The sequence below is a fragment of the Pyrus communis genome, chromosome 14, assembly GCF_041283825.1.
Source record: "Pyrus communis isolate YQ-2024b chromosome 14, ASM4128382v1, whole genome shotgun sequence".
Taxonomy (NCBI): Eukaryota; Viridiplantae; Streptophyta; class Magnoliopsida; order Rosales; family Rosaceae; genus Pyrus; species Pyrus communis.
Window position 1 is genome coordinate 10549670 of NC_142578.1, and position 24795 is coordinate 10574464.

Genomic DNA, 24795 nt, shown 5'->3' on the forward strand with positions numbered 1-24795 from the left:
TTTTTAGTGGTGGAGATGCATTTGACCAATTACTGTTCAATCAAGTTAATTGCTATTCATTTAGGTGGATTTAATGAACTTTGAGCCAGCTCATTTTTTAAGAGTGCACTTACTCTGATTCGTGCCTGTATATTAACAGCCCAAAGTCGACACCGGAGTTATGTCGATCTTCATAGGTGCGTGGTGACATTCAACGTTGGATAGCATGTTTGTCACGTCCTGGACTTGGAATTAGTGAAAAAACTCGAATTCGGAATGTGAGCTAAAATTAAATACGTATTATACAAAGAATACGAAAATAAAAACTATTATTATTTTTACAACAATTTAATATATATATATATATATATATATATATATATATATTCATTTAAGTATTGTTACTTGTCAAGCTTGAACTACCGAGCTTTGATGAGCCAAATCCGGTGCGATCTTAAACTGTTTTGAGCCAATTTATAGCTCTAGTAATCAGTTACCATGAAATCCCCTGAATATGTTGAGTTAAAAATGATTTTCGTCGATTAAAGTTTGTATTCGTTCTATTTTACAAATTCTTTAGGTTTTTTTTTTTTTTTTTTTTTCCCTTCTCTTATAATCATACAATTCTTGTGTTTGTTGTGATCATAGAAAAATCAATATCCACACTCATGCAACTTTTAGCCAACGTTTTTTTTTATTAGCACCTCACATATTATTTAGGCCACGTAAGATTTTAAAAAGAAAGCTATTTTCTGAATACATGCTAAATTAGTTTTAATGTGTATTTCAAAATTGTTTTACTTCAAGCTCTCAAAATCACTCTCACAACCATGCCATATGAAAATCTCCAAATTAATAAGATCAATATACAATGTAAACGTGATTGCATAATGAACTATCAAAGATGTCCAGAACAAACGAAAAATTTCTTATTATATCTCATGTCATTGCAAAATTTTGCTAGTAAACTCCAATTTGCATATTGATTGTGTTATATTTTGAATGACTCATATCTTGTGAACTATAAAAAGTTTAGATTTGGAATCTCAATTTCTGAATTAAAACTTTTACTCATGAATTTCTTAGAAAATACACTTATGTTGGTAACATAATTTCATAGAGAAAAGAGATTCCATATTATGTTTCTTTCATATGGATTGACCACAATGAAAAAAAAAGTATGATCCCCATTTACAGGCAAAATTTTATTACTGCAAAGTAACCTGAAAAGTAACTACAATGCATCTGCAAGTGGTCTTTCAGCCTGCATGGCAACTGCATCATCCACATATTCTAAAAGGATATTATCTGTGCCCACTTCACAAATGGAGGAGATCAATCACTCCAACAGACAAAGCCATCTCACTCCTCCACCTCCATAGTCCACGGAAAGAACCTTCTTCTGTTAACTTTTCCTTTTTCCAATCTGTCTTCATATGAATGCTTTCTTCCATTAACCCCCCATCCAAGTCAAATCATTACCAATTTGGTAAACTTCTCCATTGAAGCTGTATCGCACTCTAGCTTTACTAGGTCCCCAACAATGGCATTTTAGATCACCTTGTACATCTTACCACCTATCATATCTTTCCATGTGTACAAAAGCAGGATGAAAGCAGCAATCAAAATTTTCATAGTCCTCTCACTAACGAGAATATTTTTTTCTGGTTGTGGTTCTTTACATTATTTTATATGGCTAAATACTAGGTAGAGAATATTTGTATAAGTATATATGTATGCACTTCAAATTTCTTTTTATTTCTTTTTTCTAGCCAAGACTGTACAAAATTCATTTTCTTATTTATATTGAATTAAGATTATTGCAAAATTTCTTACTCAGCAAGGAAGGAAGGTATTAGGAAGGGATATGGATTTGAATGGAGAAGCTAAAAGGCATGGTAGTTATATATAAGTATTTCCCCAGAGTGTTCTAAAAGTGTTCCTTGTGGAATTCGAACTTGGTTGAACCTTTTTGATTGAAGTCATAGCAAAGCTGGCTGAGTTCTTTTGCCAAAACTGGTGCTCCACAATAGAATACCCCTAATCCAATATTTGAACACGGTTAATTAGTAAAAGAATTAGGAGAAAGCAAGCAAATTCTGCTTATGTTTTATAGGGTTAAGAATATTGACTTACCAATCCTTGCATTAGAGTGTTTGGAGGAAGTTTTTGAGAAAACTTTCTTCCAATTAGGCCTTGCAAAATGGGTCCGCACCTAATTATATAAGAATGAAGAATAATAAGTACGGTTATTGTCACGACGATGACCCAGGGAAGTGCTCGCCACCTCGACGCTATACCCAAAAAGGACTAATGATGGGCTGCCACGGATATAACTAGCTAGTATCTTATTTATGAAATGAAAACAGAACCACAATGGACCATTTATCCACTCAGTTTTGGTGACTTAACAACATCCCAAGTGAATCATATTCATATGTAACGCAAAAGTTCCCAAGTTTATGTCATGGGAAGAAAAAGAAAATGACAAATTAAGGCATTGGTTGCAGCTTCGACGCCACAAAAATCTGTGGTGGACAGAGCAATGCTTGAAAGGCCAGCATGCATGAGATGCTATAGAATAAAAGAGATCAAATATCTTACCCTTGTGCCAGACACAATGTCCACCCCATTCTTAGCATGGTTGAGAGCTTGAACCATGGTGATGAGTGTTGATCGAGCATCACCTTCCTCGTACACACTAGTCAAGTAGTTGTGCATCTCAATGACACCCTAAAAGTAAATAACAAATCATGACAATGTTATAAGTAACTTAATTATGGTCATCGATCTGTATACCTAAACAATTTCACGGAACATGTCTAATTACCCTTTGATCAAGCTCTGCAACTTCATTCATCACTCCTTTGAACCAATCAAATGAGCCTTGCTCCCTTGTTACCCAATAAAAGTAGGCATTAGTGGTCTTCAGTGGCTTTTTTCGTTTTGGATAAACCTTGTTGGGATTGGGAGAATCTATACTCCCAGAAGTTAGTTCTGATGTTCTAATGAAATCTGAAACAGAATCCTGAAGAGAAGAAAGCAAATTTGTGAGTTCTCATTGATGCAAAGGACTTGATGATCAAGAGACACAGATTTAGATGATAACATTGGGATAGTGAAAAAGCAGTAACAATAAGCAGAATGGGTGCACAAGTTATACATGTACTTACTGCCTGCTCTTCCATCTTGACAATATTGTTGAGCAGATCTTTTAAAATACTGATGAATGGCGTTGCACCGATTCCAAGTCCAACAAGCAGCAGGACATCATAATTCCGGTAGTCTTGGGCTGAGGCACCATAAGGCCCATCTATTAAAAGCTTGGGCAAACTGGTGCCCAGAAAATTGTGTTTAGATATCATACTAAAATTGAGAGCAAAATACTAATAATATCATGATATACACCTTGTCTTGGTTGTCTCATCAGCCCTTAGAAGACCACTCTTCCCAGCTAAGGAAGGCTCACAAGCTTCTGAGAAAACCCTCTTAAGCTCTTGCGTCCAGTCACCAAGCTGACGAATGTGAACACTAAGGTAGTCATCACCGGGAGCAGATGTAATCGAAAATGGATGCCTGAAATACATATTTTAACAAATTCACACTCAGATGCGCAAATCAGAAACAACATCCATACAATAATTATAGGCAGGGGACTAAAATTGAGTATTTTTCATAAATGGGAATCACCATGGTGACTTACCACTCAAACGGAGAAACTGCTGGGCACTGTACAAACATGTACTGTCCACTCTTGTACTTAAACTGTTGTGGCTTCGACATTTGCAATGTGAGAACGTTTCCAGGATAAATAGCAACCTACAAGTTCAGGATTAATGTCTAATCAAATAAGTCATTCGGTTGCAATTTACTATCAAAGAAGAATATATAAATTCTAGTTTTCTAACAACAGAAGTTGCGTATTAATGCCCTTCATATGATCACCTTCAGAAGACGGACAGTATAGAAGCCAGACCGGAAGATTCTCAAGATTCTTTCTCCAGCATATAGTAAAACAGGAACAGAAAGATACATCCAAGTCTGAAAAACATGAATATAACATTCTTTATTAAGCAACTTAGACATTATTAGCAACCCTACTTAATTGAAGATATATTTCTAATCAATTGAAGGATATCAAATGATTACCGTCTTTAGGTACCACGTGTGCACGAGATAGAGGAAAACGCCATGGATAATGAGCAAGACGTAGACAATAACAAACAAGTGATGTGAATACCAGAAGGCATTGAAGCCAGTGAGCCTATTGAAGGGCTTGGGAAGCTTAACGAGGTTACGCCTGAACCACCGTGTAGCGAGTGTGAAAGCAATAATCATGCATATCAACATAATAATTCCAGTCAGCCCCTCTGGCCCTTTAATCAAATCTAGATAGCTGGGTTTATGCTTTCCAAAGTCGTGAAGCAAATACTTCTTGTAGACTGATTCGGAAACCTTTATAAGCCTCGGAAAATCACAAGCGAGATGGTTCCCAGCATGGAGAATGACACCAACTACAATGGCCGCAGCAATTGTCTGCAAAGGTTATCAAAGGAAAGCACATTTCAGACGGATGTCACATATTATCACCCATCTCATATCACAAATTGAGTTTAATTAGTCAGGGATTTAGGTAACAAGATTAATCAAAAAATTCAGAACCTCCACAAACCAAGGACACTTTCATTCTCGCTGTTAAACAGTCTCACTTTGATGCGTCATGTTTTTATACATGAAAAAATATCTATCACAATAAGGCACATTGCATTTACGATTATATTGTAGAGAACCAAAGTGCAGAGGAAATCATCCACAATTACCTAAACCAGAATATATTCCAGTGAGTTTCCCTCACCTAAATCCTACACTTGAACTATATTGACATAAAAAAAAATTAAAAAAAAATTAATTTATTACCTCTAAAAATTAATTTAATACTTCTACTATAATAGTTTTGGCACCTCATAGGACGGTTACAATATCACCTATGGATAGATTTAGGTGACCATTTCGGATCCTGAACAAGTGATGATATTTGCACAACCGGCCGTATTAATAATACTTATAGCACATGATATTTCGCCAACATTTGCTGCCCAGTCTCTGGATTTGGATCATCTTCGGATCCCCTCATTAGGGATCTTGGTGATCAATGCATAAGGATCGTTTATCAAAGATCGTGCGGCCACAATTAAATACTTTTTATATTTCTAAAAAGTAAAACAACCTCGTTTTACGTGAAAAACATTTAATTGTGATCGCACGATTTTTGATAAACGATCCTTATGCATTGATCCTCGGGATCGCCAATGAGGCAATCCAGAGAGGATCCAAATCCATAGTTTCTGGATGAAGCTAGTGTTTTCCAATGGCTAATTTGAGATTGAGGTGCTTTAAAAAAAAACACATCTTATTAAAAAAAATCTAGAAAACCAAATATGTTTGGTAAAACAAAAAAAAAAGTGTTTTTTTAAAAGAATTACTGTCAATGACGATATAAAGCATAGAAAAACAGAAGTAGGGTCTACCATGCTTCTAAAAAAGGATTTTTTTTTTCTTTTTTCAAAGCATAGTGAATAACACCCATTCAATGAAATTTTCAAATTGCAACTACACCCCTGCATATTTTACAAAATTACAATTTTTACCCCTGCATTATTCTCTTTAACAATTATTATATCACATTAAATACCATATTATTTTTTTAGTCACTTAACATATACACAACAATTTTATATAAAAGTTTTCAAAAACCTAGATGTTGTTTATTTTTTATTTTGTTGAAAGCATTTTTACAAAAAAAGTTTATCAATCACTTAACAACTTTATTTTACAACTGTTTATTCTCATAATACAACAAAAGTAATTTTTTTTTTTTAAAGCGCAACAATTCCAAACTAGCTCTAAAACTTACATTGGCCTAAATGTTATCATCAAGTTTACCTTTAGTTGCAGGTGTGAAGTTATATAGAGACGTTCATGTGAAATCGATCATGTAATTGCCTTACAAAAATTCTTTTGTTATAAAAAAGGGGAACAGCTAGTGGCTTCGCCACAACAGTCCTTCTTTTTAGGATTGTGAAGACTCGCAAAAACATTTTAAATTCTTCTAACTAGGGATGACAATTCTAACCGTTAAACTCGATAACCGTTCGAACAGATTGGATTTGGGGTGAGGAAAAACCATGAATATTATTCGGTTATGATTTTGGATATGGTTATAGAAATCCCCAATCCGTATTCGTATCCGTCTCCAAATCTGAACCAAATAATATATAATATAATTATTCATAATACTAAAGTATTAAAGTACACACACACGTGTATATTCATTATTCACCAAATCCCTGTAAATACAAAAATTACATTATGTGAGTTGTATTTTATGGGAAAGTTCATAAGTTTTGATATGAATCAAAATCTATGAGAATTCAATGGTACTTATGGGAGATATCAAAAATCAGCCAACATTATCAATGTTTAACTTTAGTTTTTATGCTCCACAAGATCCATTCATTAAATCATTTTATACATCAAATATTTAATGACGAAATTAATATTTACTAAATTATCATGCGTCAATTGAATGAATATATTTTTTTGTATCAACAAAAATGGATATAATCGTTAATCGATGAGGAATCTGTTATCCAATGGGTATGGTTATGGATAATACCCAATGGTTAATTTGTGGTTATGGATATGATTAATTTTCATGGTTATAGGGATGGATATAGTATTTCCGTCTCCAAACCGAACTGTTACCATCCCTACTTCTAACTATCATCGTGTGAGTCACGGCTTACAAAAACTCTAAACTTCCGTACAGTCATACTAAAAAATATTAACAAATATGCTATATTTTCTAGGGAATTGTTATTGGTACTTAAAAAATCTCATTTAACACTCTAAACTTTCTATATTTGGAAAGAAAAATATACTTGTAAGGAGTGTAGAATTAGATTTTTGGAGTGTCAATAACATTTCTTATTTTCTAAATGGGTCCGAAGATAAGTGGGACCAAGGTATGAAATAAGGAAAGATAAAGAGTGAGATTGTCATGCACGTGTGTACCTTGTGGAAGTTGATGTTGTCGTCAAAAGGCACAAAGAAGCCAAGCCTGGTGGACCTGAGCCGAGTGATGGTGTTTCTACAAACAGGCAACAGCACAAGAGCCATGTTGAATTTCAAGGTCTCGCCAGCACCTTTGGCCGTGAGAAGGCAATAACCCATTATCTGAAAAGCACTTTTTTGCTTGTACTGTATGAATTTCCATGTGAAGAGCGCAATCATAATGCAAAACCACAATGTCAAAACCCAGACTCTCCTCCAATTTTCCTGCAAATAATAGATTAAGTTGGTGCTCATTTTGCGTATTGGACTTCTCCTTCTCAGCCCTTGGAGGCTCTGGCTTAGGGCTTGGCTCGTGTAGCTTAGTGCTTGGCTGTAGTTTAAGTATGTATCTTTTTGTAGTAGAAGCGTCTCCAATTGCCATAACTGCATCAACATTTTCACTGTCGTCATCATCATCCACGTTATAAACAACAAAATCATCAGAGATATATTTTTTTTTCCTAGACAAAGTTAGAACTCGAACCCAGTTCGATAGCAAAACCATACCACTTTGGACAACCTCTTGAGATATTGAAGATGACGGAAAAGGATCCTCGCCGGATCATTTTCTTAGGGATCCTATGAATTCCGTGATCTTACCCGTTAATCGTATATCTTGCGGTTAAAAATTATTTTAAAATTTAAAATTTAAAATTAAATATGAATAATACCTAACGAAAATTGATCGCACGATATACGATAAATAGATGAGATCATGAAATCTCTGAAAGGATCCAGCGAGGATCCTTTTCCAAAGATGACTACCATGCAATGCAAGAAAGATTTCAGAAATGTGCACGATGTCAACTGATAACCCCACACGCGTGCCTACGTGTTTGAGTGAGAATTAAGCATAGAAGTAGAAGGTCCACGCGCGAACATAACTACGTGTGAATGTCAGAATGGCACTCGCGCCAAGTGTAGTAGGTGAGGATTATTTCAACATGTATGATTAAATTACGTTAACATCATCACAAGATTATGACGTTTAATAGTCGCATCTTTTTCAATCATTCGAATATCTCCTCTAAGTTTGGTTTAGTTAAATATTTTTCTGTCTTTAGATGTAAATAAAAGAATCGTGTTTTTTTTAAGATAAAAGAAAGGTGTTTGAAGCAGTCATGAAATGCTTTTTAGAATGGAAAAGATGCATGGTTGGATGACGTATTTAATTACCAGCTTAGGAAAAAATTTCACTACCTTTTCCTTTGGAATTATTCATCAACTATTTTTCGACCTTATTGATGCAAATTTTCATAGGAAAAAAAAATCATGTCTGAATCAGCAATTAATAGCAGCTACAAAATTGACGTCCTATTTATAGTTCAAGTAATTTTCTTTTGATTATTCATATATCATTTTCCATTACAAAGTACAGTAAAAGTCGTACTACAAACAAAGACAGACTCCAAGATTTGAAATTTAATAATCTCTACGCTTATGGCTATCTAGAAATACTATATACAAGAGAAAAAAAAGTCCAACTACAAGTTGTGCCGCACAAAGAAATTATATTTAGATATAACTGGGCAATTGGGGCCTACCTCAATGTAGCCAAGTCTTTCAGGATCCAACTCTTCCATGATCAAAGCTGCATATTCCTCTGCTTGTTCCTTCAATCTTGATAGCTTGTTTGCAGAAGCACTCAACATGATGATCTAACCATTAGAAATAAAATAAATACCAAATAAAATAAGAATTATTTTTGGTAAAAAATAAGAATTATTTTTGTTAAAAAATAAAATAAGAATTTAAATCTTAATTTTCCAGTCATCTCTTAATGTAGATAATATCATTTGTTAAAAAAGAAATCTAAATTTTCCAGCCAACACTGACTTGATAGTTCACATTAATTAAAATTTTCCAAACCACGACCAAATCACTTACCGCCAGAAATTGACTTAAAAACCCTCACCAACCCCATTGAAAACGATTAGACCATACCCAAAAATTTGGTAAGATCAGAGAATTAGAGATGCCATGCGTCCAATCTCAAACTCACAAAAATGTAAAGTCGTTTGTGCACTAGTTATCCCAACTAATAATGGAAAAAGATGCGTATGAACCAAGAAAAATGAGACATTTTAATCAATTCCTTTATTAAGTATTTGTTTAATTTAATTGTGGTAGTTAGTTTTGGAATTTTCATGGATTTATGGTCACCCAATCTTGCCTACCATGAATTATAATAAAGCAAATGACACCGTGTAGGCCATAAAAATATGAAACCACCAAAGAAGCTTATGCATGACTTGTCTGTTAGAGAGCTCAAATTTCTTGATGATTTAGGTCGGTGCGTAGTTAGGCTAATTCATGAACATCATGTATGTTATTATTTTAACATATATAAAATAAAAATATAATAAAATAAAAATACCTCTTTTACTTCTTCTTCTGTAATTCGACCGTCGTCATTCTTGTCCACCCTGTTGGAATATATAAAAATGAATTAAAATATTTACATATAAGTTTGAACATATCAGAAAAGTGAAATATGACATCGGTGATTTGGCCGTATTTGTCCAAGTGTCTGCTTTAAATGAATATACAGTTCAGGTTAAGGAAACAATTGACGAGCAATAATTGTAATTAGTTAATTAATTAATTAATGCCTACATGTCGAAGAAGATCTGGAGCCTCGAATCGAAACTTTGATCGGAAATTTGGGACCAAAACTCATAGAGCTCGTCCTTGCTGATTTTCTCAACCTTCAGTCTGCGTCTTCGACCCAACGCATCGAACAACTCCAACGCAAACTCCTTCGAATCTCTCATTCCTAAAAAAGAACAATCAAACGAAAACAACGCACATACAAAAATCAATAATGTACCAAAATTAACATAGTAATATTACAGAAGGCAGCAAACTGCCCGATCATTTTTTTTATCGCTTATTTTTTGAAACACGAATCTTTTTTACAAAATTCTTAGTTGGATATATAATGTGCATATGAGTTGAAGTAGTTTTAGTAGTAGAAGTACCGATGCATTGAGGGAAATCTGCGCGGAAGAGATGGCCGTCTTTGGTGAGCTTGTTGAAATTGGTCTCCACTTCGTTCCAAGCATCGACGCCATTGGTCTTCGTACTATTATAGTTACCAATGAACCTTAATCCCCGAAGCGCTTTCTCAGCGCCGGAGCGAGTGCGATCGAGCTGTGCTCGCTGCCGCCTCAGAGCGCGAGCGGCCAGCGCCAAGTCAAACGCACCGCCTCCGCCGCCACCGGCTGATGCATTCTGAGAAGTTGAAGCGGAGAGAACTCTCGAGCTGTGGCTTTGGCTCCACGAAAACCTCCTCAGCTCGGCCTTGAGCTCTTGAGAAAATTGCTTCGCCTTGGCCAAGGCCTCCGCTTTGAGCTCCTGAGAGAATTGCCGTATCCGATTGTTGGACGAGCTTCTCCGTATCGGGGATGGCGACCAAGAAGCTGAAGCCGACGTCGGAGTTTCATTTCCGGCGCCTGTGAGGTCATCGATGTGAATGACGGTGGTGGGCTCGACGCTGCGGAGGACAATCGTGTTGTCATCTTGTAAGTCGAGAGTTACCTCGACGAACTCCTGATCCCTGGAGTTGGAGTCGTCGGTCATTGCCGGAGATGATGATCCGGCGCTGACTATGGACCTCTCTGGGACGGAGTCCGAAGCCCATCGGCGCTCGTGCCTCGGATGAGCCCTCATTGATAAAGAAAACAGAAAGATTTGTATATAATTTAAAGATGAGTAGGTGGTGGTGGCGGTGGTTTTTATAAGATTTGTGAAAATGAAGGTGAGGAGGGTGATGAGTGAGTTTTGTTTTGTTTTATTTTTTTTGTTAAAAAAAAAAAAGAACAAAAGAGTGAAGTCGTCGTCGAACGCGGTTTGCTCGGAATCTCAGGGAAAAGACGTACGCGGAGCGCAGCAATTAGACAGAGGAAAAAGAGAGAAGCAGACAGCTTTGGAGCAGAGAGGGCGAGAGAGGCAAAAGGACCTAATACTCCCCGCGAGGGACAATACAATACAAAAATACCACCACAGATATATGGAATACACGTACACGTTTATATCTACTTTTATTTGTTGATCTTATTTAAATTGAATTTGGATGTGGTTGCGATTTGTTTCAACGTGTTACACGTATCGTCTGTAATGGTGATTTGTTACACACAAAAAAAAAAAAAAAAAAAGGTTTAAGAAAACAATTGATTGGTGCCCTTTTCAATTTCCTTGAGCACATATATGTATTTGTGTTTTTAAGTTTCATTGAGCACAAAATTATCTCAAATGTGCATTTTGAACAAAAAGACACATTACATTGTGTCTACAAAAAGTGTATTGTGCCTATCAAAATTTGAATACAAAAGTTTGTGTTACTTTTTATGGATATTAGTAAGTATAATTTTTTATTAATTTATGAACGCACAAAAAACAGTTTTGTGCCCTTTAATTTGGAAAGGGATCCTCTCCGGATCCCTTCCACCCAATTTTCATGATCCACAAATCGGAGCTCTTGAAATTTGATCAAACGGCTAAAAGTATTATAATTTTTAATAGGACCCTCTGTTTGTAGTCATTGATTTAGTATATTTAAATCATTTGGTTTTATTAGCACAATAGTTCGTGTATTACTTCACAAGTTTGGACACAATTATAATTTATACTTTAATATTAATTTTATTGGTCAACACCCTACAATCCCACTTAGTATTAGAAGTAGCCTTCCGCTACTCAACCTTACTCTCTTTCATCTTTCTTTCCTTTTACATTCCTTTTCCACTTTGCCTCCCTCAAATTCTCTCTCTCTCTCTCTCTCTCTCTCTCTTTCCAACCCTTTTTTCTCTCTCTACCTTCTCCAGACAAATCGTGGAGGCTCTTGAGCTCTATCATTGCCAGAATCCCCTAGCAGAAACCACCTGCACGTGATGGAGGAAGGTTTGGGAAGATCAGGTCTGGTATGGAGAGATCAGGGGAGGGGGTGGGTCGGGTTTGGGAAGATCGGTGGATGTAGAGCCTAAATCGGAAATCACGTTGGGATCCGAGTCCTATAGGGATGGTTCATGGGAGGGAGGTGCATCGGGTTAGAGGTGTTGATGAGGGAAGGGCAGGTGCGAGTCGGAGAGGGAGTGAGGAGTTGTGGTCCTCATGAATATTTCATCGCCATCGTGGAAGCCTTTGAATTCGGAGTCAGCTGCACATCTGATGTTGTATTTGTGTCTCTGGAACAGTTGCACATCTTTTTGCTGAATTGTGATGTTTGCTGGAATTTTCCACTTAAGACATTGTAAACAAAATTTTTTTTTAACGAATGAAATGAGAACACGTGTACAAGTAGTAGACTTGTATTAATGAATTTGTAGGGTTACAATCTATGTTTACAATTTTCCTCTGATTTAGTCTTCAAATTTGATATATATGCGTAGGTTGTTGATCCAAGGGTCACGATGACTTGATCTTGGACAAACGATGAAGTGATTGCTTCAAGTTTTAGCTTGAAATGATGCGTGGATAGTCTTCACCTCAGGTTTACGGCTGCGACAAAGGGAGTGTTGGTGTAGAATTTTGTTGATTTAAGGGTCTTGGGGACGTGATCTTGAACTGAACATCGTTACAAGTTTTAAGCTTGCAACAAAGTCTTGAAGGAATCGGCACAAGTGCTTGTTGATTCTTCAAGGGAATGCTTCGGCTTTGGTCGAATGAAAGCTTCGGCTTTAGTTGTGCATTCTTTGAAGAGAGCTTTGACAACTTATTAGTCTTCAAAGATTTGGTAGATGTTTTTTTCGATGTGAGAATTTTGACCCTTCAATGTAAAAATTGTCGACCCTTATATGTGTCTTGGGACCTTGTATTTATAGACTTCCAAAGCCATGCCTTTGGATGGATTTGGCTTTGATTTGTGTCTTGATTTGTCCATGGGAGAATTTAGGCATGTTTTGTATCTTAATTTCAGCCACTTTTCCTCATATTGGGAAAAATTTATAGGCATTGCTGCCTATTTTGTGATCAATCTTCAATTCTTGCTTGTTTTGTGAAGATGCATTAGCTTTATTTCCAGTTTTGAGAGCACTTTGGGCCCCTTGCCGATTTTAAGGGATATTTTCTCCCCTTTGCCAAATTTTGGGAAGGTTTTGTACTTCATTTGCTTGATTTGTGCCACATGTCATTGATGACTTGTCCATTTGTGATTAGTCATATGCCACATGGAGCTTTGTTATGCATCATTTGCATTTTTATATGTCTACAAATGCCCCCACTTCAAGGCGCGTTGTAGGCATATGCTTATCACATGTAGGAAAAGTGTTTTGAAGTCCTGCAATGTGAATGTTCTAACTCAAGGGTCGTTGAGACTTGATCTTGAATTAGTTCGCTTCTTCAAGGACTGTAAAGGCATATTTCTTGAACGAAACATTTCTTCAAGGCTGTTGAGGCTTGATCTTGATTTGAAATGATAATTGTCTTCAAGGGCCGTAGAGGCTTGATTTTGAGAGAAATGAAATTTTTCTCCAAAAACCGTAGAGGCTTGATCTTGAAAGAAATGAAAATTTTTCTTAGAGAGCTATAGAGGCTTGATCTTGAAAGAAATTTTGGAAATGGATAAATCGGCACATACTTATTGTGTGTACTGATTTTCCATAATTTTTGGCAAAATACATTTGGTGTATTTTGAGGCTTGATTTTTTTTCCTTGTGGTGGTGGGAAAAATGTTTTTTTATTTTTTTACGTAGGAACCTCCTTCAATTTTGGTAATGAGGGTGATTTCCTTCGAAGTGTTGGAAAGTTTTGGTGATTTCCTTCAAGGTTTTAGAAACATTGAATGCTTGTCCTTGGGTAAGTAGGATTTGCATTTTTTCCTTTCCTCTTTCTTTTTTTCACGGCAAGGAGGGTATTTTTCTCCTTGTTTTGGGAAACTTGAAGACTTGTCCTTGGTTTGGGAAACACGTCATCTGACTTGCATGCCAAGTTTGAGGTCGATTTCTCTTCTGGAAAATTCTGTAAAAATATAGAAAATGTAGCTTTATCTTTTATCTTTTCAGATATATATCGCACACCACTAGGAAAAATCGGGAAAGCCTGCAACTCGTCATTTTCCCACAGTTGCGCAGTTTTGACGGGAAAACAACTTCTGCGGGATTAACTTTGAGAACTGGAACGTTTGGCTTTAGGGAAAATTATGAAATTTGGATACAATGATCATTAGCCTCTTAGCTTCCTTCTCCAATTGGTCTTGCATCAAAACGCGTCTGCAAAGTTGAATTATCACCAAAAATGTCTTGCTTGCGCAGATTGGCTGAAACTTGCCATTTTTTGCTTGGAATTTGCTTCCTTATTTTGGTTGGAATGTACTTCCTTGTTCTGATTTTCCTTTTGCTTTTTGGTATGTAATCTCCCTATAGCATTAGGAAGCAATTGGCTCCTATTTATAAGACAATTGGATGTTTGTTTTTGCCACAACACACCCTTGCCGTACACTGCCACTATGCTTGTTGTTATGCCATGCCCTATTTCTGCTTGCTGCCATGTGTAATTGCTGCTTAGAGCTTGTTGCAGTGCATCACTTTTTACCGCGTAGTGTTATGCAAAAGACTGCAATGGGGTTTCGCTGTGTAGTGCCTTTTGGTCACAGTTTTCCCTAGATGGTGACATTACTATGCAGTGCAAGAAACTGTTTACGTAATCATTGCAGGGTTGCGTAGTGCAATTGCGTACCATTTTGGTTTTCTTTGCTACTGTAGCGTGCTTCAAATGACTATCTTGTAGTTGCCCTCTTTGATGTGCTGCTTAAGCTGTGGCTGATTTCTTTTAATTGTTATGACTTTGTCATCGTCATCCTTCAATGCTCATGAGGTTTGTCTCACATGTCTTTTACTTTGGTGAAGCAATTTTTTTTTTCTTGCTGTCCCACTCTTATGCTTATGTTGCCTTGTTTATTTTGTTGCAGGCATGATATTTTTCAAGTGCTTTAAGAGCAATACCATAACCATTCTTACGAAGGAAAGTGATTTGCAAGATAGTTGAACGACGTTGAAGCTTTGCACACTGTTGACTAGCCTAAGGCGCTTGTTCGTCCTAGAAAAGACAACTTGATGCATATCAAGTGGTGGTCTTCTGAAATATCTTAGGAGATGGTAGATTTTGGTTCACTAAATACGAAGAAGAAGGAGTGTACATCGAGGATTCTTATCTTGAATCCTTCGCACTATGTTTGTGACAATCCATCGGCTTCGTTTGAGCTTCTTGGCGATCGCATCCATAGTGGAGCTATAACTTGGAATAACACTTTGTCGACTACTGGAAAAGCCGTCTTTGTTTTTTTTGCTCATTTTGTAATACGGCTTTGTAGCCGAATTCTTTTTCTAAAGAAATAAAGTATTCACATTCTTGAATTTTCTCTTTATTCTTCAAAGTATTTGTGTTTTTGTTGATGATGTGATTGTACTTGAAGTTTTGAAGTTTCAAGTTGCCTAGGTACCCTCAGTTGAGGAGGGATCAAATCATGATGTAGTTTAAAGGAATGATGAATTGTTTTTTTATGGTTTTGATAGTTTTGATGGTGACTTTGATGATGCTTTTGATTTTTGATTTTGCCGTATGCAGTTTATGCTCTTGCGGGCCAGGAGTGTTGTGTGTCGCCTTTTAAGCTCGTGCGAACAAGGAGCATTGTGCCGTATGCAGTTTAGGCTCGTGTAAGCGAGGAGCTTTATGCGGTTTGTAGTTTAGGCTCGTGCAGTCAAGGAGCTTTGTGCCGTGTATAGTTTAGGCTCGTGCAGACGAGGAGCTTTATGCCGTGTACAGTTTAGGCTCGTGCAGGCGAGGAGCATTGTGCCGTATGGAGCATTGTACCGTATACAGTTTAGGCTCATGCAAGCGGGGAGCATTGTGACGTGTGCAGTTTAGGCTCCTGCAGGCAAGGAGCATTTTGGTGTGGATTTGGTTTAGGGGTAGTAACGCTTCAAGAATCTACGATTAATGGGGCCAATCTTTAAGCCGTTTTCCGCCATGATTAAGTAGACGCCGTAGATGTAGACCTCTTGTATTCTGTAAGGTCCATCCCATTGTGATGTGAACTTGCTTTTTGTTTTGTGAGTTGTGATGATGGGCCTTCATAATGGCAAGATGAGATCCCCTATTTGGAAAGACCTTGGGCGGACCTTCTTGTTGAATGCCTTAGATAGCTGTGCTTTGTAGCATTCCAAGTGTTGTTAAGCTTCGAGCCTTCTTTCGTCGAGTGTTTCCAACTCTTGAAGTTGTAACTTTGCATTTTCCTCTTCAGTCAAGCCTTTTTTTTATAACCATCCTTAGTGAGGGGATTTAACTTTCAAGTGGCAGAACAACTTCCATGCCAAATGCGACAGAATAAGGCGTAGCTTAGGTAAGAGTTCTTTCGTGCCGGTCTCTCTTTATTCGACTGATTACTTTTTTTAGAAGGTTGCACAGCGTCTTGTTGAATGCTTCTGCGAGACCGTTGGTCGAAGCATCATACATGGAAAACTTGTGCTGCTTGAATTTGTATTTCTCGTAGAGCTCATCCATGAATCAATTGGAGAACTATTTTTCGTTATCAGTGATGATGTAGCGAGGCATACCATATCGATGGATGATATGCTCTTTGAGGAAACAGGATGATAGTTTCTTTCTTGACTTCCATTAGGGGTACGGCTTCAGTCCACTTGGAGAAGTAGTCCGTAGCGGCTAGGATGTAGGTTTCTTTGGCAGATTATTTTGGTGTGATTGGTCTCATGACGTCCAATCCTCATGCATCAAATGGCCATGAAGCAACCGTAAGGTGTAATGGCTCAGGCAGTTGATGTATGAAGTTGGCATGAAATTGGTAGGCTGGGCACCTTTTGACGTATTCCGAGAAATCCTTCACCATGCTTGGCCAGTAGTAGCCATTCTTCTGAGCTGGAAGTGCAGCTTTGGTCTAAACTGATGCACTCCGTATACATTTGAGTGTGCTTCTTCCATAGCTTGATTGGCCTCTTCCTCACCTAGACATCTTAGAAGTACTCATTCAAAAAAGCGTCGATAGAGTGTTTCTTTGTAGTATAGGAAGCGAGGTGCTTGTCGGCGTATTTCAGAGCGGTGTATAAGATCATCTAGAATCTTTCCATGCTCCAAGTAGTCGATCATCGGTTGTCTCCATTATTCAGTGTTGACTGGATGTACTGAGATGACGTTTGTATCATCCTGTAGCATTTTAGTGATGTGCGGGATCACCCATCTTTGGCAAACTGGCATGTCCACAGCTTCATCTTCTCCTAAGGCCATACTTGAGGCTAAGTTAGCGAAAACGTCCACCATTTGATTTTTTTTTTCTTGGTACATGTTCTAGCATCACAGCCTCAAACTTTTGTAGCAATTAAGTTCCTAGCTGGAAGTATGGGATGAGATCATCTTTCCTCATTTCATATTCAGTCAAGAGTTGATTGATTATGAGCTTGGTGTCTCCATACACTTCTAGCTTTGTGATTTCCATGTCGATCACCATTCGGAGCCCAATGATCAGTGCTTGGTACTTAGCGACGTTGTTGGAGTATAGCTCGCTTAGTCGGAAGGAATAGGGTAGTACTTGTCATTATGGCGACATGAATACTACTCCTGACCCCCACTCTATCCATTCATGCGGATCCGTTGAAGAACATTATCCATGTCAGGAAGATGTCGATGTATAACACTTCCTCGTCAAGCAAGTCATTTGAGATTTTCCAATTGGCTGGGATTAGATGCTCGGCAAGGAAGTCTGCTAAGGCTTGTTCCTTAACGGCTTTAGCTGGGATGTAGGTGATCTCATATTGATTGAGAAACAATGCCCATTTAGCTAGTCACCCTGTCAAAACGGGTTTGGACATAACTTACTTGACTGGGTTAGCTTTAGCAACCAAGTGGATGGTGTAAGGATGCATGTAGTGTCTTAGCCTTTGGACAGCGAAGACTAGGGCATAGCACATCTTCTCGGTTAGTGACTAGTTGAGCTCGGTACCAGTGAGAGTTTTACTTAGGTAGTAGAGTGCTTTTTCCTTTTGGTCTTTATTTTCTTATGCCAGTAGTGCTCTAATGGAACCCTCTTATGTGGCAATGTATAGGATGAGCAACTTTCCAAGCATGGGAGCTCCTAAGACAGGTGGGCTTGCCAGGTACCTTTTTATGCTTTCAAAGGCATTGCAACAGGCATCATCCCATATGAATGAAGTGTTATTCTTCATGAGTCGACTGAAGGGTTAACAGTGTCCAGCAAGGTTAGAGATGAAGCGCCTAATGAAGGCTAGCCGTCCTTGTAGACTTTTCAGCTTGTGTAAATTCCTTAGCTCGGGCATGCTTTGAATGGCCTTAATCTTCGATTGGTCCACTTCAATGGCACGATGCTTGACAATGAAACCGAGGAACTTCAATGCCACGGTGCTTGACAAGCGGGTTCATTTTGAGGTTGTAGTGCCACAGTTTGTCAAACACCATTCATAAATTCTTCAAGTGATCGGATATGTCCTTGGTCTTGACAACTAAGTCATTTATGTAACATTCTACGTTTTTGTGTAGCATGTCATTGAAGATCTTCTGCATTGCACGTTGATATGTAGCCTAGAGTACTTCAAGCCAAAGGGCATTACCTGTAGCAGTAGATAACTTTTAGAGTGCAGAAGGTTGTTAGTTCCTCATCTTCGGGAGCTATGTGGATTTTATTGTATCCAGAGGAGTCGTCCATGAATGATAGTGCCTCGTGGCCAGTGGCTGTGTCCACCATGATTTCAATGATTGGTAAGGGAAAGTCATCATTCGGGCAAGCATCGTTGGGGTCACGAAAATCTATGCAAATATGTATTTGTCCAGATTTCTTAAGGACAATAATGATGTTGGGGATCCATTTAGGGTATTGTACCTCTCGAATGAAGCCTTCTTCGATTAGCTTGTCAAACTCAACCTCAATTTGTGGAATGAGCTTTGATTGATAGCATCTTTTGAGTTTGCTATATCGCTCGCGTTCCAGGCTTAACTGTAAGATAATGTATGGCAATGGTAGGGTCAAGGCCGAGCATTTATTTGTAGGCCCAAGAAAAGACGTCTTTGTTCTCCATTAGAAGTTGGTAGTACTCTTCGATCTCGTCTACACTTAATAATGCACTTACGAAGATAGGCTTCAGTTTTTCACTTGTGCCTAACTTAAGCTCTTTGAGATCATCAACCATGGCTTACCCCCAATCCTTGAGTTGTGGTGACGCAACACTGATGTTTTCCTCAGGGATTTTGCCTTCTTCGTCTTATTGGATTATGATGTGGAAGACTTCTTGGACTTTCTGTTCAATCTTGTCATCTTGGGCTTGTTGGCTTAAAGATTGGCCAGTATGGACAATGGTGTGTCTCCTTACCTTTAGTGGTCCTTTTGTGTCAACCTCCAAGGTTGCTTGGCGTTTCATCCTTAAAGGAATCAAGTTTCGAACGTCGTCTTTTTCTGTTAGACCGTCAAACTTTTCTTCCTCTGGTATTGTCTTCCTTTTTCTAGAAGGCTGCTTAGTTTTTTCAAGTCTTTCCAAGGGCGACCGTTGTGGAGGAGAGCCAACTGTGTTGCTTTGTTTCTTAGGTTTTGACAACCTTTCAAAAATAGAGCTTTGGGGTGTTGGCGTGTTAAGCCGTGTGAAGACAGAAGTTCAGTCTTGACTACCAATGCAATCAAGTGCTGAAATTCTAGGTTTTGAACGATTCAACCTATCGAAGATTGATGTTCGAGATGTCGGTTTAGGCTTCTCTTGATCTTGTTCAACGTTTACGCTGATGCGTTGACCACTACCATCTTTCACTTTTTTTGAAATCTTCACGGGTGTATTTGGTGTGAAGCCAAGTCTAGCTTTGTTGTTGTGAAATCCGTAACCATGCTTCTTCAACTTCTTTTGAGTTTTGGTAAGGTTACATTCTTTGTTATTACCGGTGTTTGCATTCTTCTTTCCAAGATTTGAAGAGGAGGCGAAATCGTACCCAGCATTTGACATGAGTTTGTAGGCGTTTGCGTCGAAACCTTCTTCGGTCCTCTTGGTTGGAAGAGAGCTTGGTTCTGCCCTCTTTTGCAGGGGTTTTACGAAACCTTGTGGTTGTTTTGAAACTTTAGCATCGCCTGGCTGTGTTAGAGGTAAAACGACATTTGTCTTGAGTAGTTTTACATTGTCCTTGTGTAGCTGTGTGTCGACTTTGCTTGTTCCAGTTTTGAATGAGGATTGCCCATTCTTTCTTCTTGATATGGAGATGTACCAGAAGATGGGTGTTTTTGGTCCTTTTGAGGGCATCACACTCTTTTTGGTTGTTGTGGGTTAGCAGGCTTATCATCATTTTTACTTGAAGATGACACGGCTTCCCCTTCTTATTTCTTAGGCATGCCTTGCCACTCTTATTTCTTAGGTACGACTTTGCCTATGGATTTGATTTCTTTTGGAAGAGCTTTGGGCACTATGTCTTCATCCATGTAGAACTTGGCACCCGCGAAGTGTGATTCGACTTTGGTGAATGGCTTGGTGTCACCTTGTATCACTTTTACTCTTTCTTGGTAGAACTTTAAGCATTGGTGAAGGGTGGATGGTGTTACTCCATTTTCATGAATCTAAGGCCTTCCTAAGAGCAAGCTGTAGGAAGTTCTTGCATCAATCACGTGGAATAACATGCTTGATTTGAGTTCGCCAATGGTCATCTCGACTTGGATCATGTCCATCGCTCTTTGTCCTCCTTGGTTAAAGCCTTGGGTTAGAAGGCGGCTTCGGGATAGTTCATCCACCTTGATGTCAATTATGGTCATTGTTAACTTTGGCATGATGTTTATGGTCGACCCACCATCTATAAGTATGCGATTTATTTTGTTCATTTTCACGTACCCAAAGATGAAGAGAGGACGATTATGAGGCTTTGACCCTAGCAGCAAGTCTTTGTTAGTGAAGTTGATTGCATCATGGGCAGCACAACATATGGCATATTTATGTGGCTGAAGTTTCAAGCTTTCGTCCTTGCTTTTTTGCACCTCGTGGTTGTCGAGACTCGCTAAAATTATTACTAGTGCTTTTCGCATCTCCTTGAGCAATCGTAGTGCTTCCTCGATGGTAAAGTATGTTGGTAGGCCTTCTTTGGGCGTAAGGGTCTTCTCTTCCTCGATGGTAATAGCTTTGCCTTTTGAAGGCTCTTTTATCTCCACTTCAACTATGTGACAGGCAGCTATAGTGCACTGTTAGAAGAAGTCCTTTAGGAAGTACTCATGTAAGGAGACGGGAATGCGTGACTCTTGCTCCATAGATTCCCTACATAATGTTGGCTTAGCAGCTCTTATGATCCTTTTGGGTTTCTTATTGTTGCAGCGACGGTGTTTTCTCCCTTGTTCTACCTTTGGCCGCGTGGCTTGTGGTCTTGGCTTCCTTGTCTTTTTGTAGGTCACCAAGGTTCATTCTTCTTCATCATTGGTAGGTGCATTTTGGTCTCTTGCCCCTAGCAATGATTGTGGAGAAGGTGCTGTGTGGCTTGAGCATGGATGGGAGTGGTCATGCTTCACTTGGAAAGGCACGGGATCAAAGGATCCGAACACAATCGTGGTAGTGTGTGTTGCTGCTGTGTCTTCCAGGTCCAGTTCAATTTTCCCTTGTTGTGCTAGCTTCATGATGAGCTCCTTAAGGATGAAGCACTTGGTAACAGGATGACTCATGATACAATGATACTTACAATACTTAGGATTGTTAACGTGATTCATCTCTTCAAGACGTTTTGCATTTAGGCAGCTTGATTACCTTCTTCTCCAATTGGTGGTCTAACATTGCAGCTACGTTAGAGTTTGGAAAATGGTACGTCTTCTGCTCCAGTTCCTTTAAGGTGTTTTTGTACCTATCTTGGGTGCGAGAAGGCTCACATCTCTTCATCTCCTTCATTCTGTTTTAGGAGGAGATCTTAACGGGTGCGGAGGAGGTCTTGATAGGGGTAGTATAGACTCCAAAAGCTTCCTTGGTGGGATTTTTCCTAGTCTTGTCTACCTTTGGGGCGAACACCTTATCATTTTTTAAATCGGTGACCAGCTCCTTCTTCTCATGATTGGCAATACTCAGCTCCATGTCGTGGGATCGAGTTGCCAATTCTTCAAATGCTCTCGGTTTTGTGCCTTGGAGGATGTAATGTAACCCCCAGTGGATGCCTTGAACACACATCTCAATACAGTATAGAATCATGTGAGCTCCCTTCGTACTATGCCTTGTTCGTGCTTATGATCATCTCTTGCAACTGTTGGATAAAGAGAAATCCCATGAGCGTTGCAGCTCGGTCTACCTCTAGCTTCTCTTCGGTTTTCTCCACTAGAGGCTCTTCTTCTTCGTCAGTTTCTTTCTTTGGTGGATCAACCTTTAAGTCAGCTTTCTCATCATGCTGTGCCTCCAGACGGTTGACGAGTGTAGTAATCTGTAAGTCATTTTCCTCCACTATCCTTGTCAGCCTTGCAATTGTTTCATTCATTTGTGCCAGCTGTTATTCTATTGAAGTCGCACCAGTATTTATGACTTGCATGGCTATGGCATACGAGTTGCTACTTGAGTCGGCATTGGAAGCCAACGACTCGCAATACCTTTTCGAGCTTTCTTCCTTTGGTGCCCTTAGCAAGGCCAGGGTGATCACGGGCTCGTGCCTCAGGTGCTTTTGCTCATTCGGCAGAGTTGACGTAAGGCTGGAAAGCATGGTAGAGAGAGTTTTTGCCTTGCTTCGGGTTGTGATGCCCAAATTGCCACCACTTATGGCAAGGATGCTTTTGTTGTTCGCGTTGGTTGCAGGAACAAGTTGATCATTTCTTGATGCCATTTGTGCTTTTTGCGGATTTGAAAACAGAGATGAAAGGCAAAGAAGTCCCACTGGGCGTGCCAAATTTGTAAACATGAAAATTCTTTAAGGAATGAAACGAGAACATATGTACAAAGTAGATTTGTATTGATGAATTTGTAGGGTTACAATCTCTGTTTACAATTTTCCTATGATTCAGTCTTCCAATTTGACGTAGATGTGCAGGTTGTTGATCCAAGAGGGGTCGTAATAACTTGATCTCGGACGAATGGTTAAGCGATTGTTCAATTTTTGAGCTTGAAACAATGTGTGGATAGCCTTCACCTCAAGTTTAGGACTGTGGCAAAGGGAGTGTTGATGTAGAATTTCGTTGATTCAAGGGTTTTGGCGACTTGATCTTGAACCGAACGTTGTTACAAGTTTTAAGCTTGCAACAAAGTCTTAAAGGAATCGGCACAAGTGCTTGTTGATTCTTCGATGGAATGCTTCGGCTTTGGTTGACTGAAAGCTTCGGCTTTAGTTGTGCGTTCTTTGAAGAAAGCTTTGGCAGGGTATTAGTCTTCAAAGATTTGGCAGAGGTTTTTCTGGATGTGAGAATTTTGACCCTTCAATGTAAAAATTGTCGACCTTTATGTGTGTCTTGGGACGTTGTATTTATAGACTACCAAAACCATGCCTTTGGATGGATTTAGCTTTGATTTGTGTCTTGATTCGTCCATGGGAGAATTTAGGCATGTTTTGTGTCTTAATTTCAGCCACTTTTCCTCATATTGGTCGAAATTTATAGGCCTTGTTGCCTATTTTGTGATCAATCTTCAATTCTTGCTTGTTTTGTGAAGATGCTTTAGCTTTCTTTCCGGTTTTGAGAGCACTTTGGGCCCTTTGCCGATTTTAAGGGATATTTTCTGGCTTTTGCCGAATTTTAGGGAGGTTTTGTACATCCTTTGCTTGATTTGTGCCACATGTCATTGATGACTTGTCCATTTGTGATGAGTCGTATGCCATGTGGAGCTTTGTGATGCATCATTTGCATGCAACGAAATTTACATGTCTACATACATGCTTGGTGAGTTTTGTGTTTCATATTCCTCTATGTTAACTGGAAGTTTATTGCTTGGAATTATAGATAAGATTTCGAAAAGTTAATTCCTTTTATTGCTTCTTGTTGTTCGTTATTGCAGATGCTCATAAAGGATATAAGGTGATGGGTATGATGTTTGTAATAAAAGGTTAGTTTGTTGACAGACAGCTTGAACTATTGAATAATGTTGCAACTGTCCCCCATATTCCTAATGCTCTTTCCTCTTGTTTTTTCGTCATGCCATGCTTCATTTTTGGGTTCATTTCTAAGTTTCTATTGAATCTTCAAACCAATTTTGGCAGTTAGTTGTTGATCCTGCCACCAAAGAACTTTGCATTATACTGAGAAGCCAAAGACTTTTGTATGTACACAATGCAATTACTGTCCCTAAATTGTTCATTTAGTTGGTGCTTGATGATCTCAATTCTTTGTTTTATGTGCTTTGTTCCTGGCCACATTATGTAAGGGTTATCTATTTTCTAAATGCAGGTGAGTGACTTGATCAATTGTGGTCTATATGTATTTACTCCCACATATTTTACTGCCATTCAAGAAGTCTCCAGTCATCGAGAAGGCAGAGGTTGGTCTTTTTCTTTACTGGCATTATAGTTGTGGATTGGTTTGCACTTGGAATCAAATTCTGGCTCTAAAAATATTATATCACTTGATTTGTAATTATTGAGAACAAATTTGGCCTTAACACGCACTATTTTCTCTTATCCCTATTAAGTAAATATTCATGAATCTTTCACAGTGGGTGAATCATATTGTTAGGCAAGATACTAAAAGGATTTGGTTGCTTACATGGTACTTATATCTATATGAATTGATTGTAGAACTAAATTTTAGAAGCATGTTTAGCTTTGCCCTTAGTTTAA

At 38.5% G+C, this 24795-nt stretch overlaps 1 protein-coding gene across 1 annotated transcript; it reads right to left on the reverse strand.

Annotated features, from left to right (window-relative positions):
* Positions 1-1029: 1029 nt before the first annotated feature.
* LOC137712741 (respiratory burst oxidase homolog protein A) lies at positions 1030-10914 on the reverse strand. The gene is made up of 14 exons (XM_068451890.2): positions 10074-10914; positions 9709-9868; positions 9470-9518; positions 8637-8750; positions 7054-7476; positions 4129-4515; positions 3925-4020; positions 3683-3798; positions 3388-3555; positions 3153-3312; positions 2810-3007; positions 2584-2712; positions 2116-2194; positions 1030-2019 (listed from the first exon to the last, which is right to left on the reverse strand). The coding sequence occupies exons 1-14, from the start codon at positions 10762-10764 to the stop codon at positions 1910-1912; spliced, it is 2880 nt and encodes a 959-aa protein (XP_068307991.2). The 5' UTR covers positions 10765-10914; the 3' UTR covers positions 1030-1909.
* Between the last annotated feature and the right edge of the window lie 13881 nt (positions 10915-24795).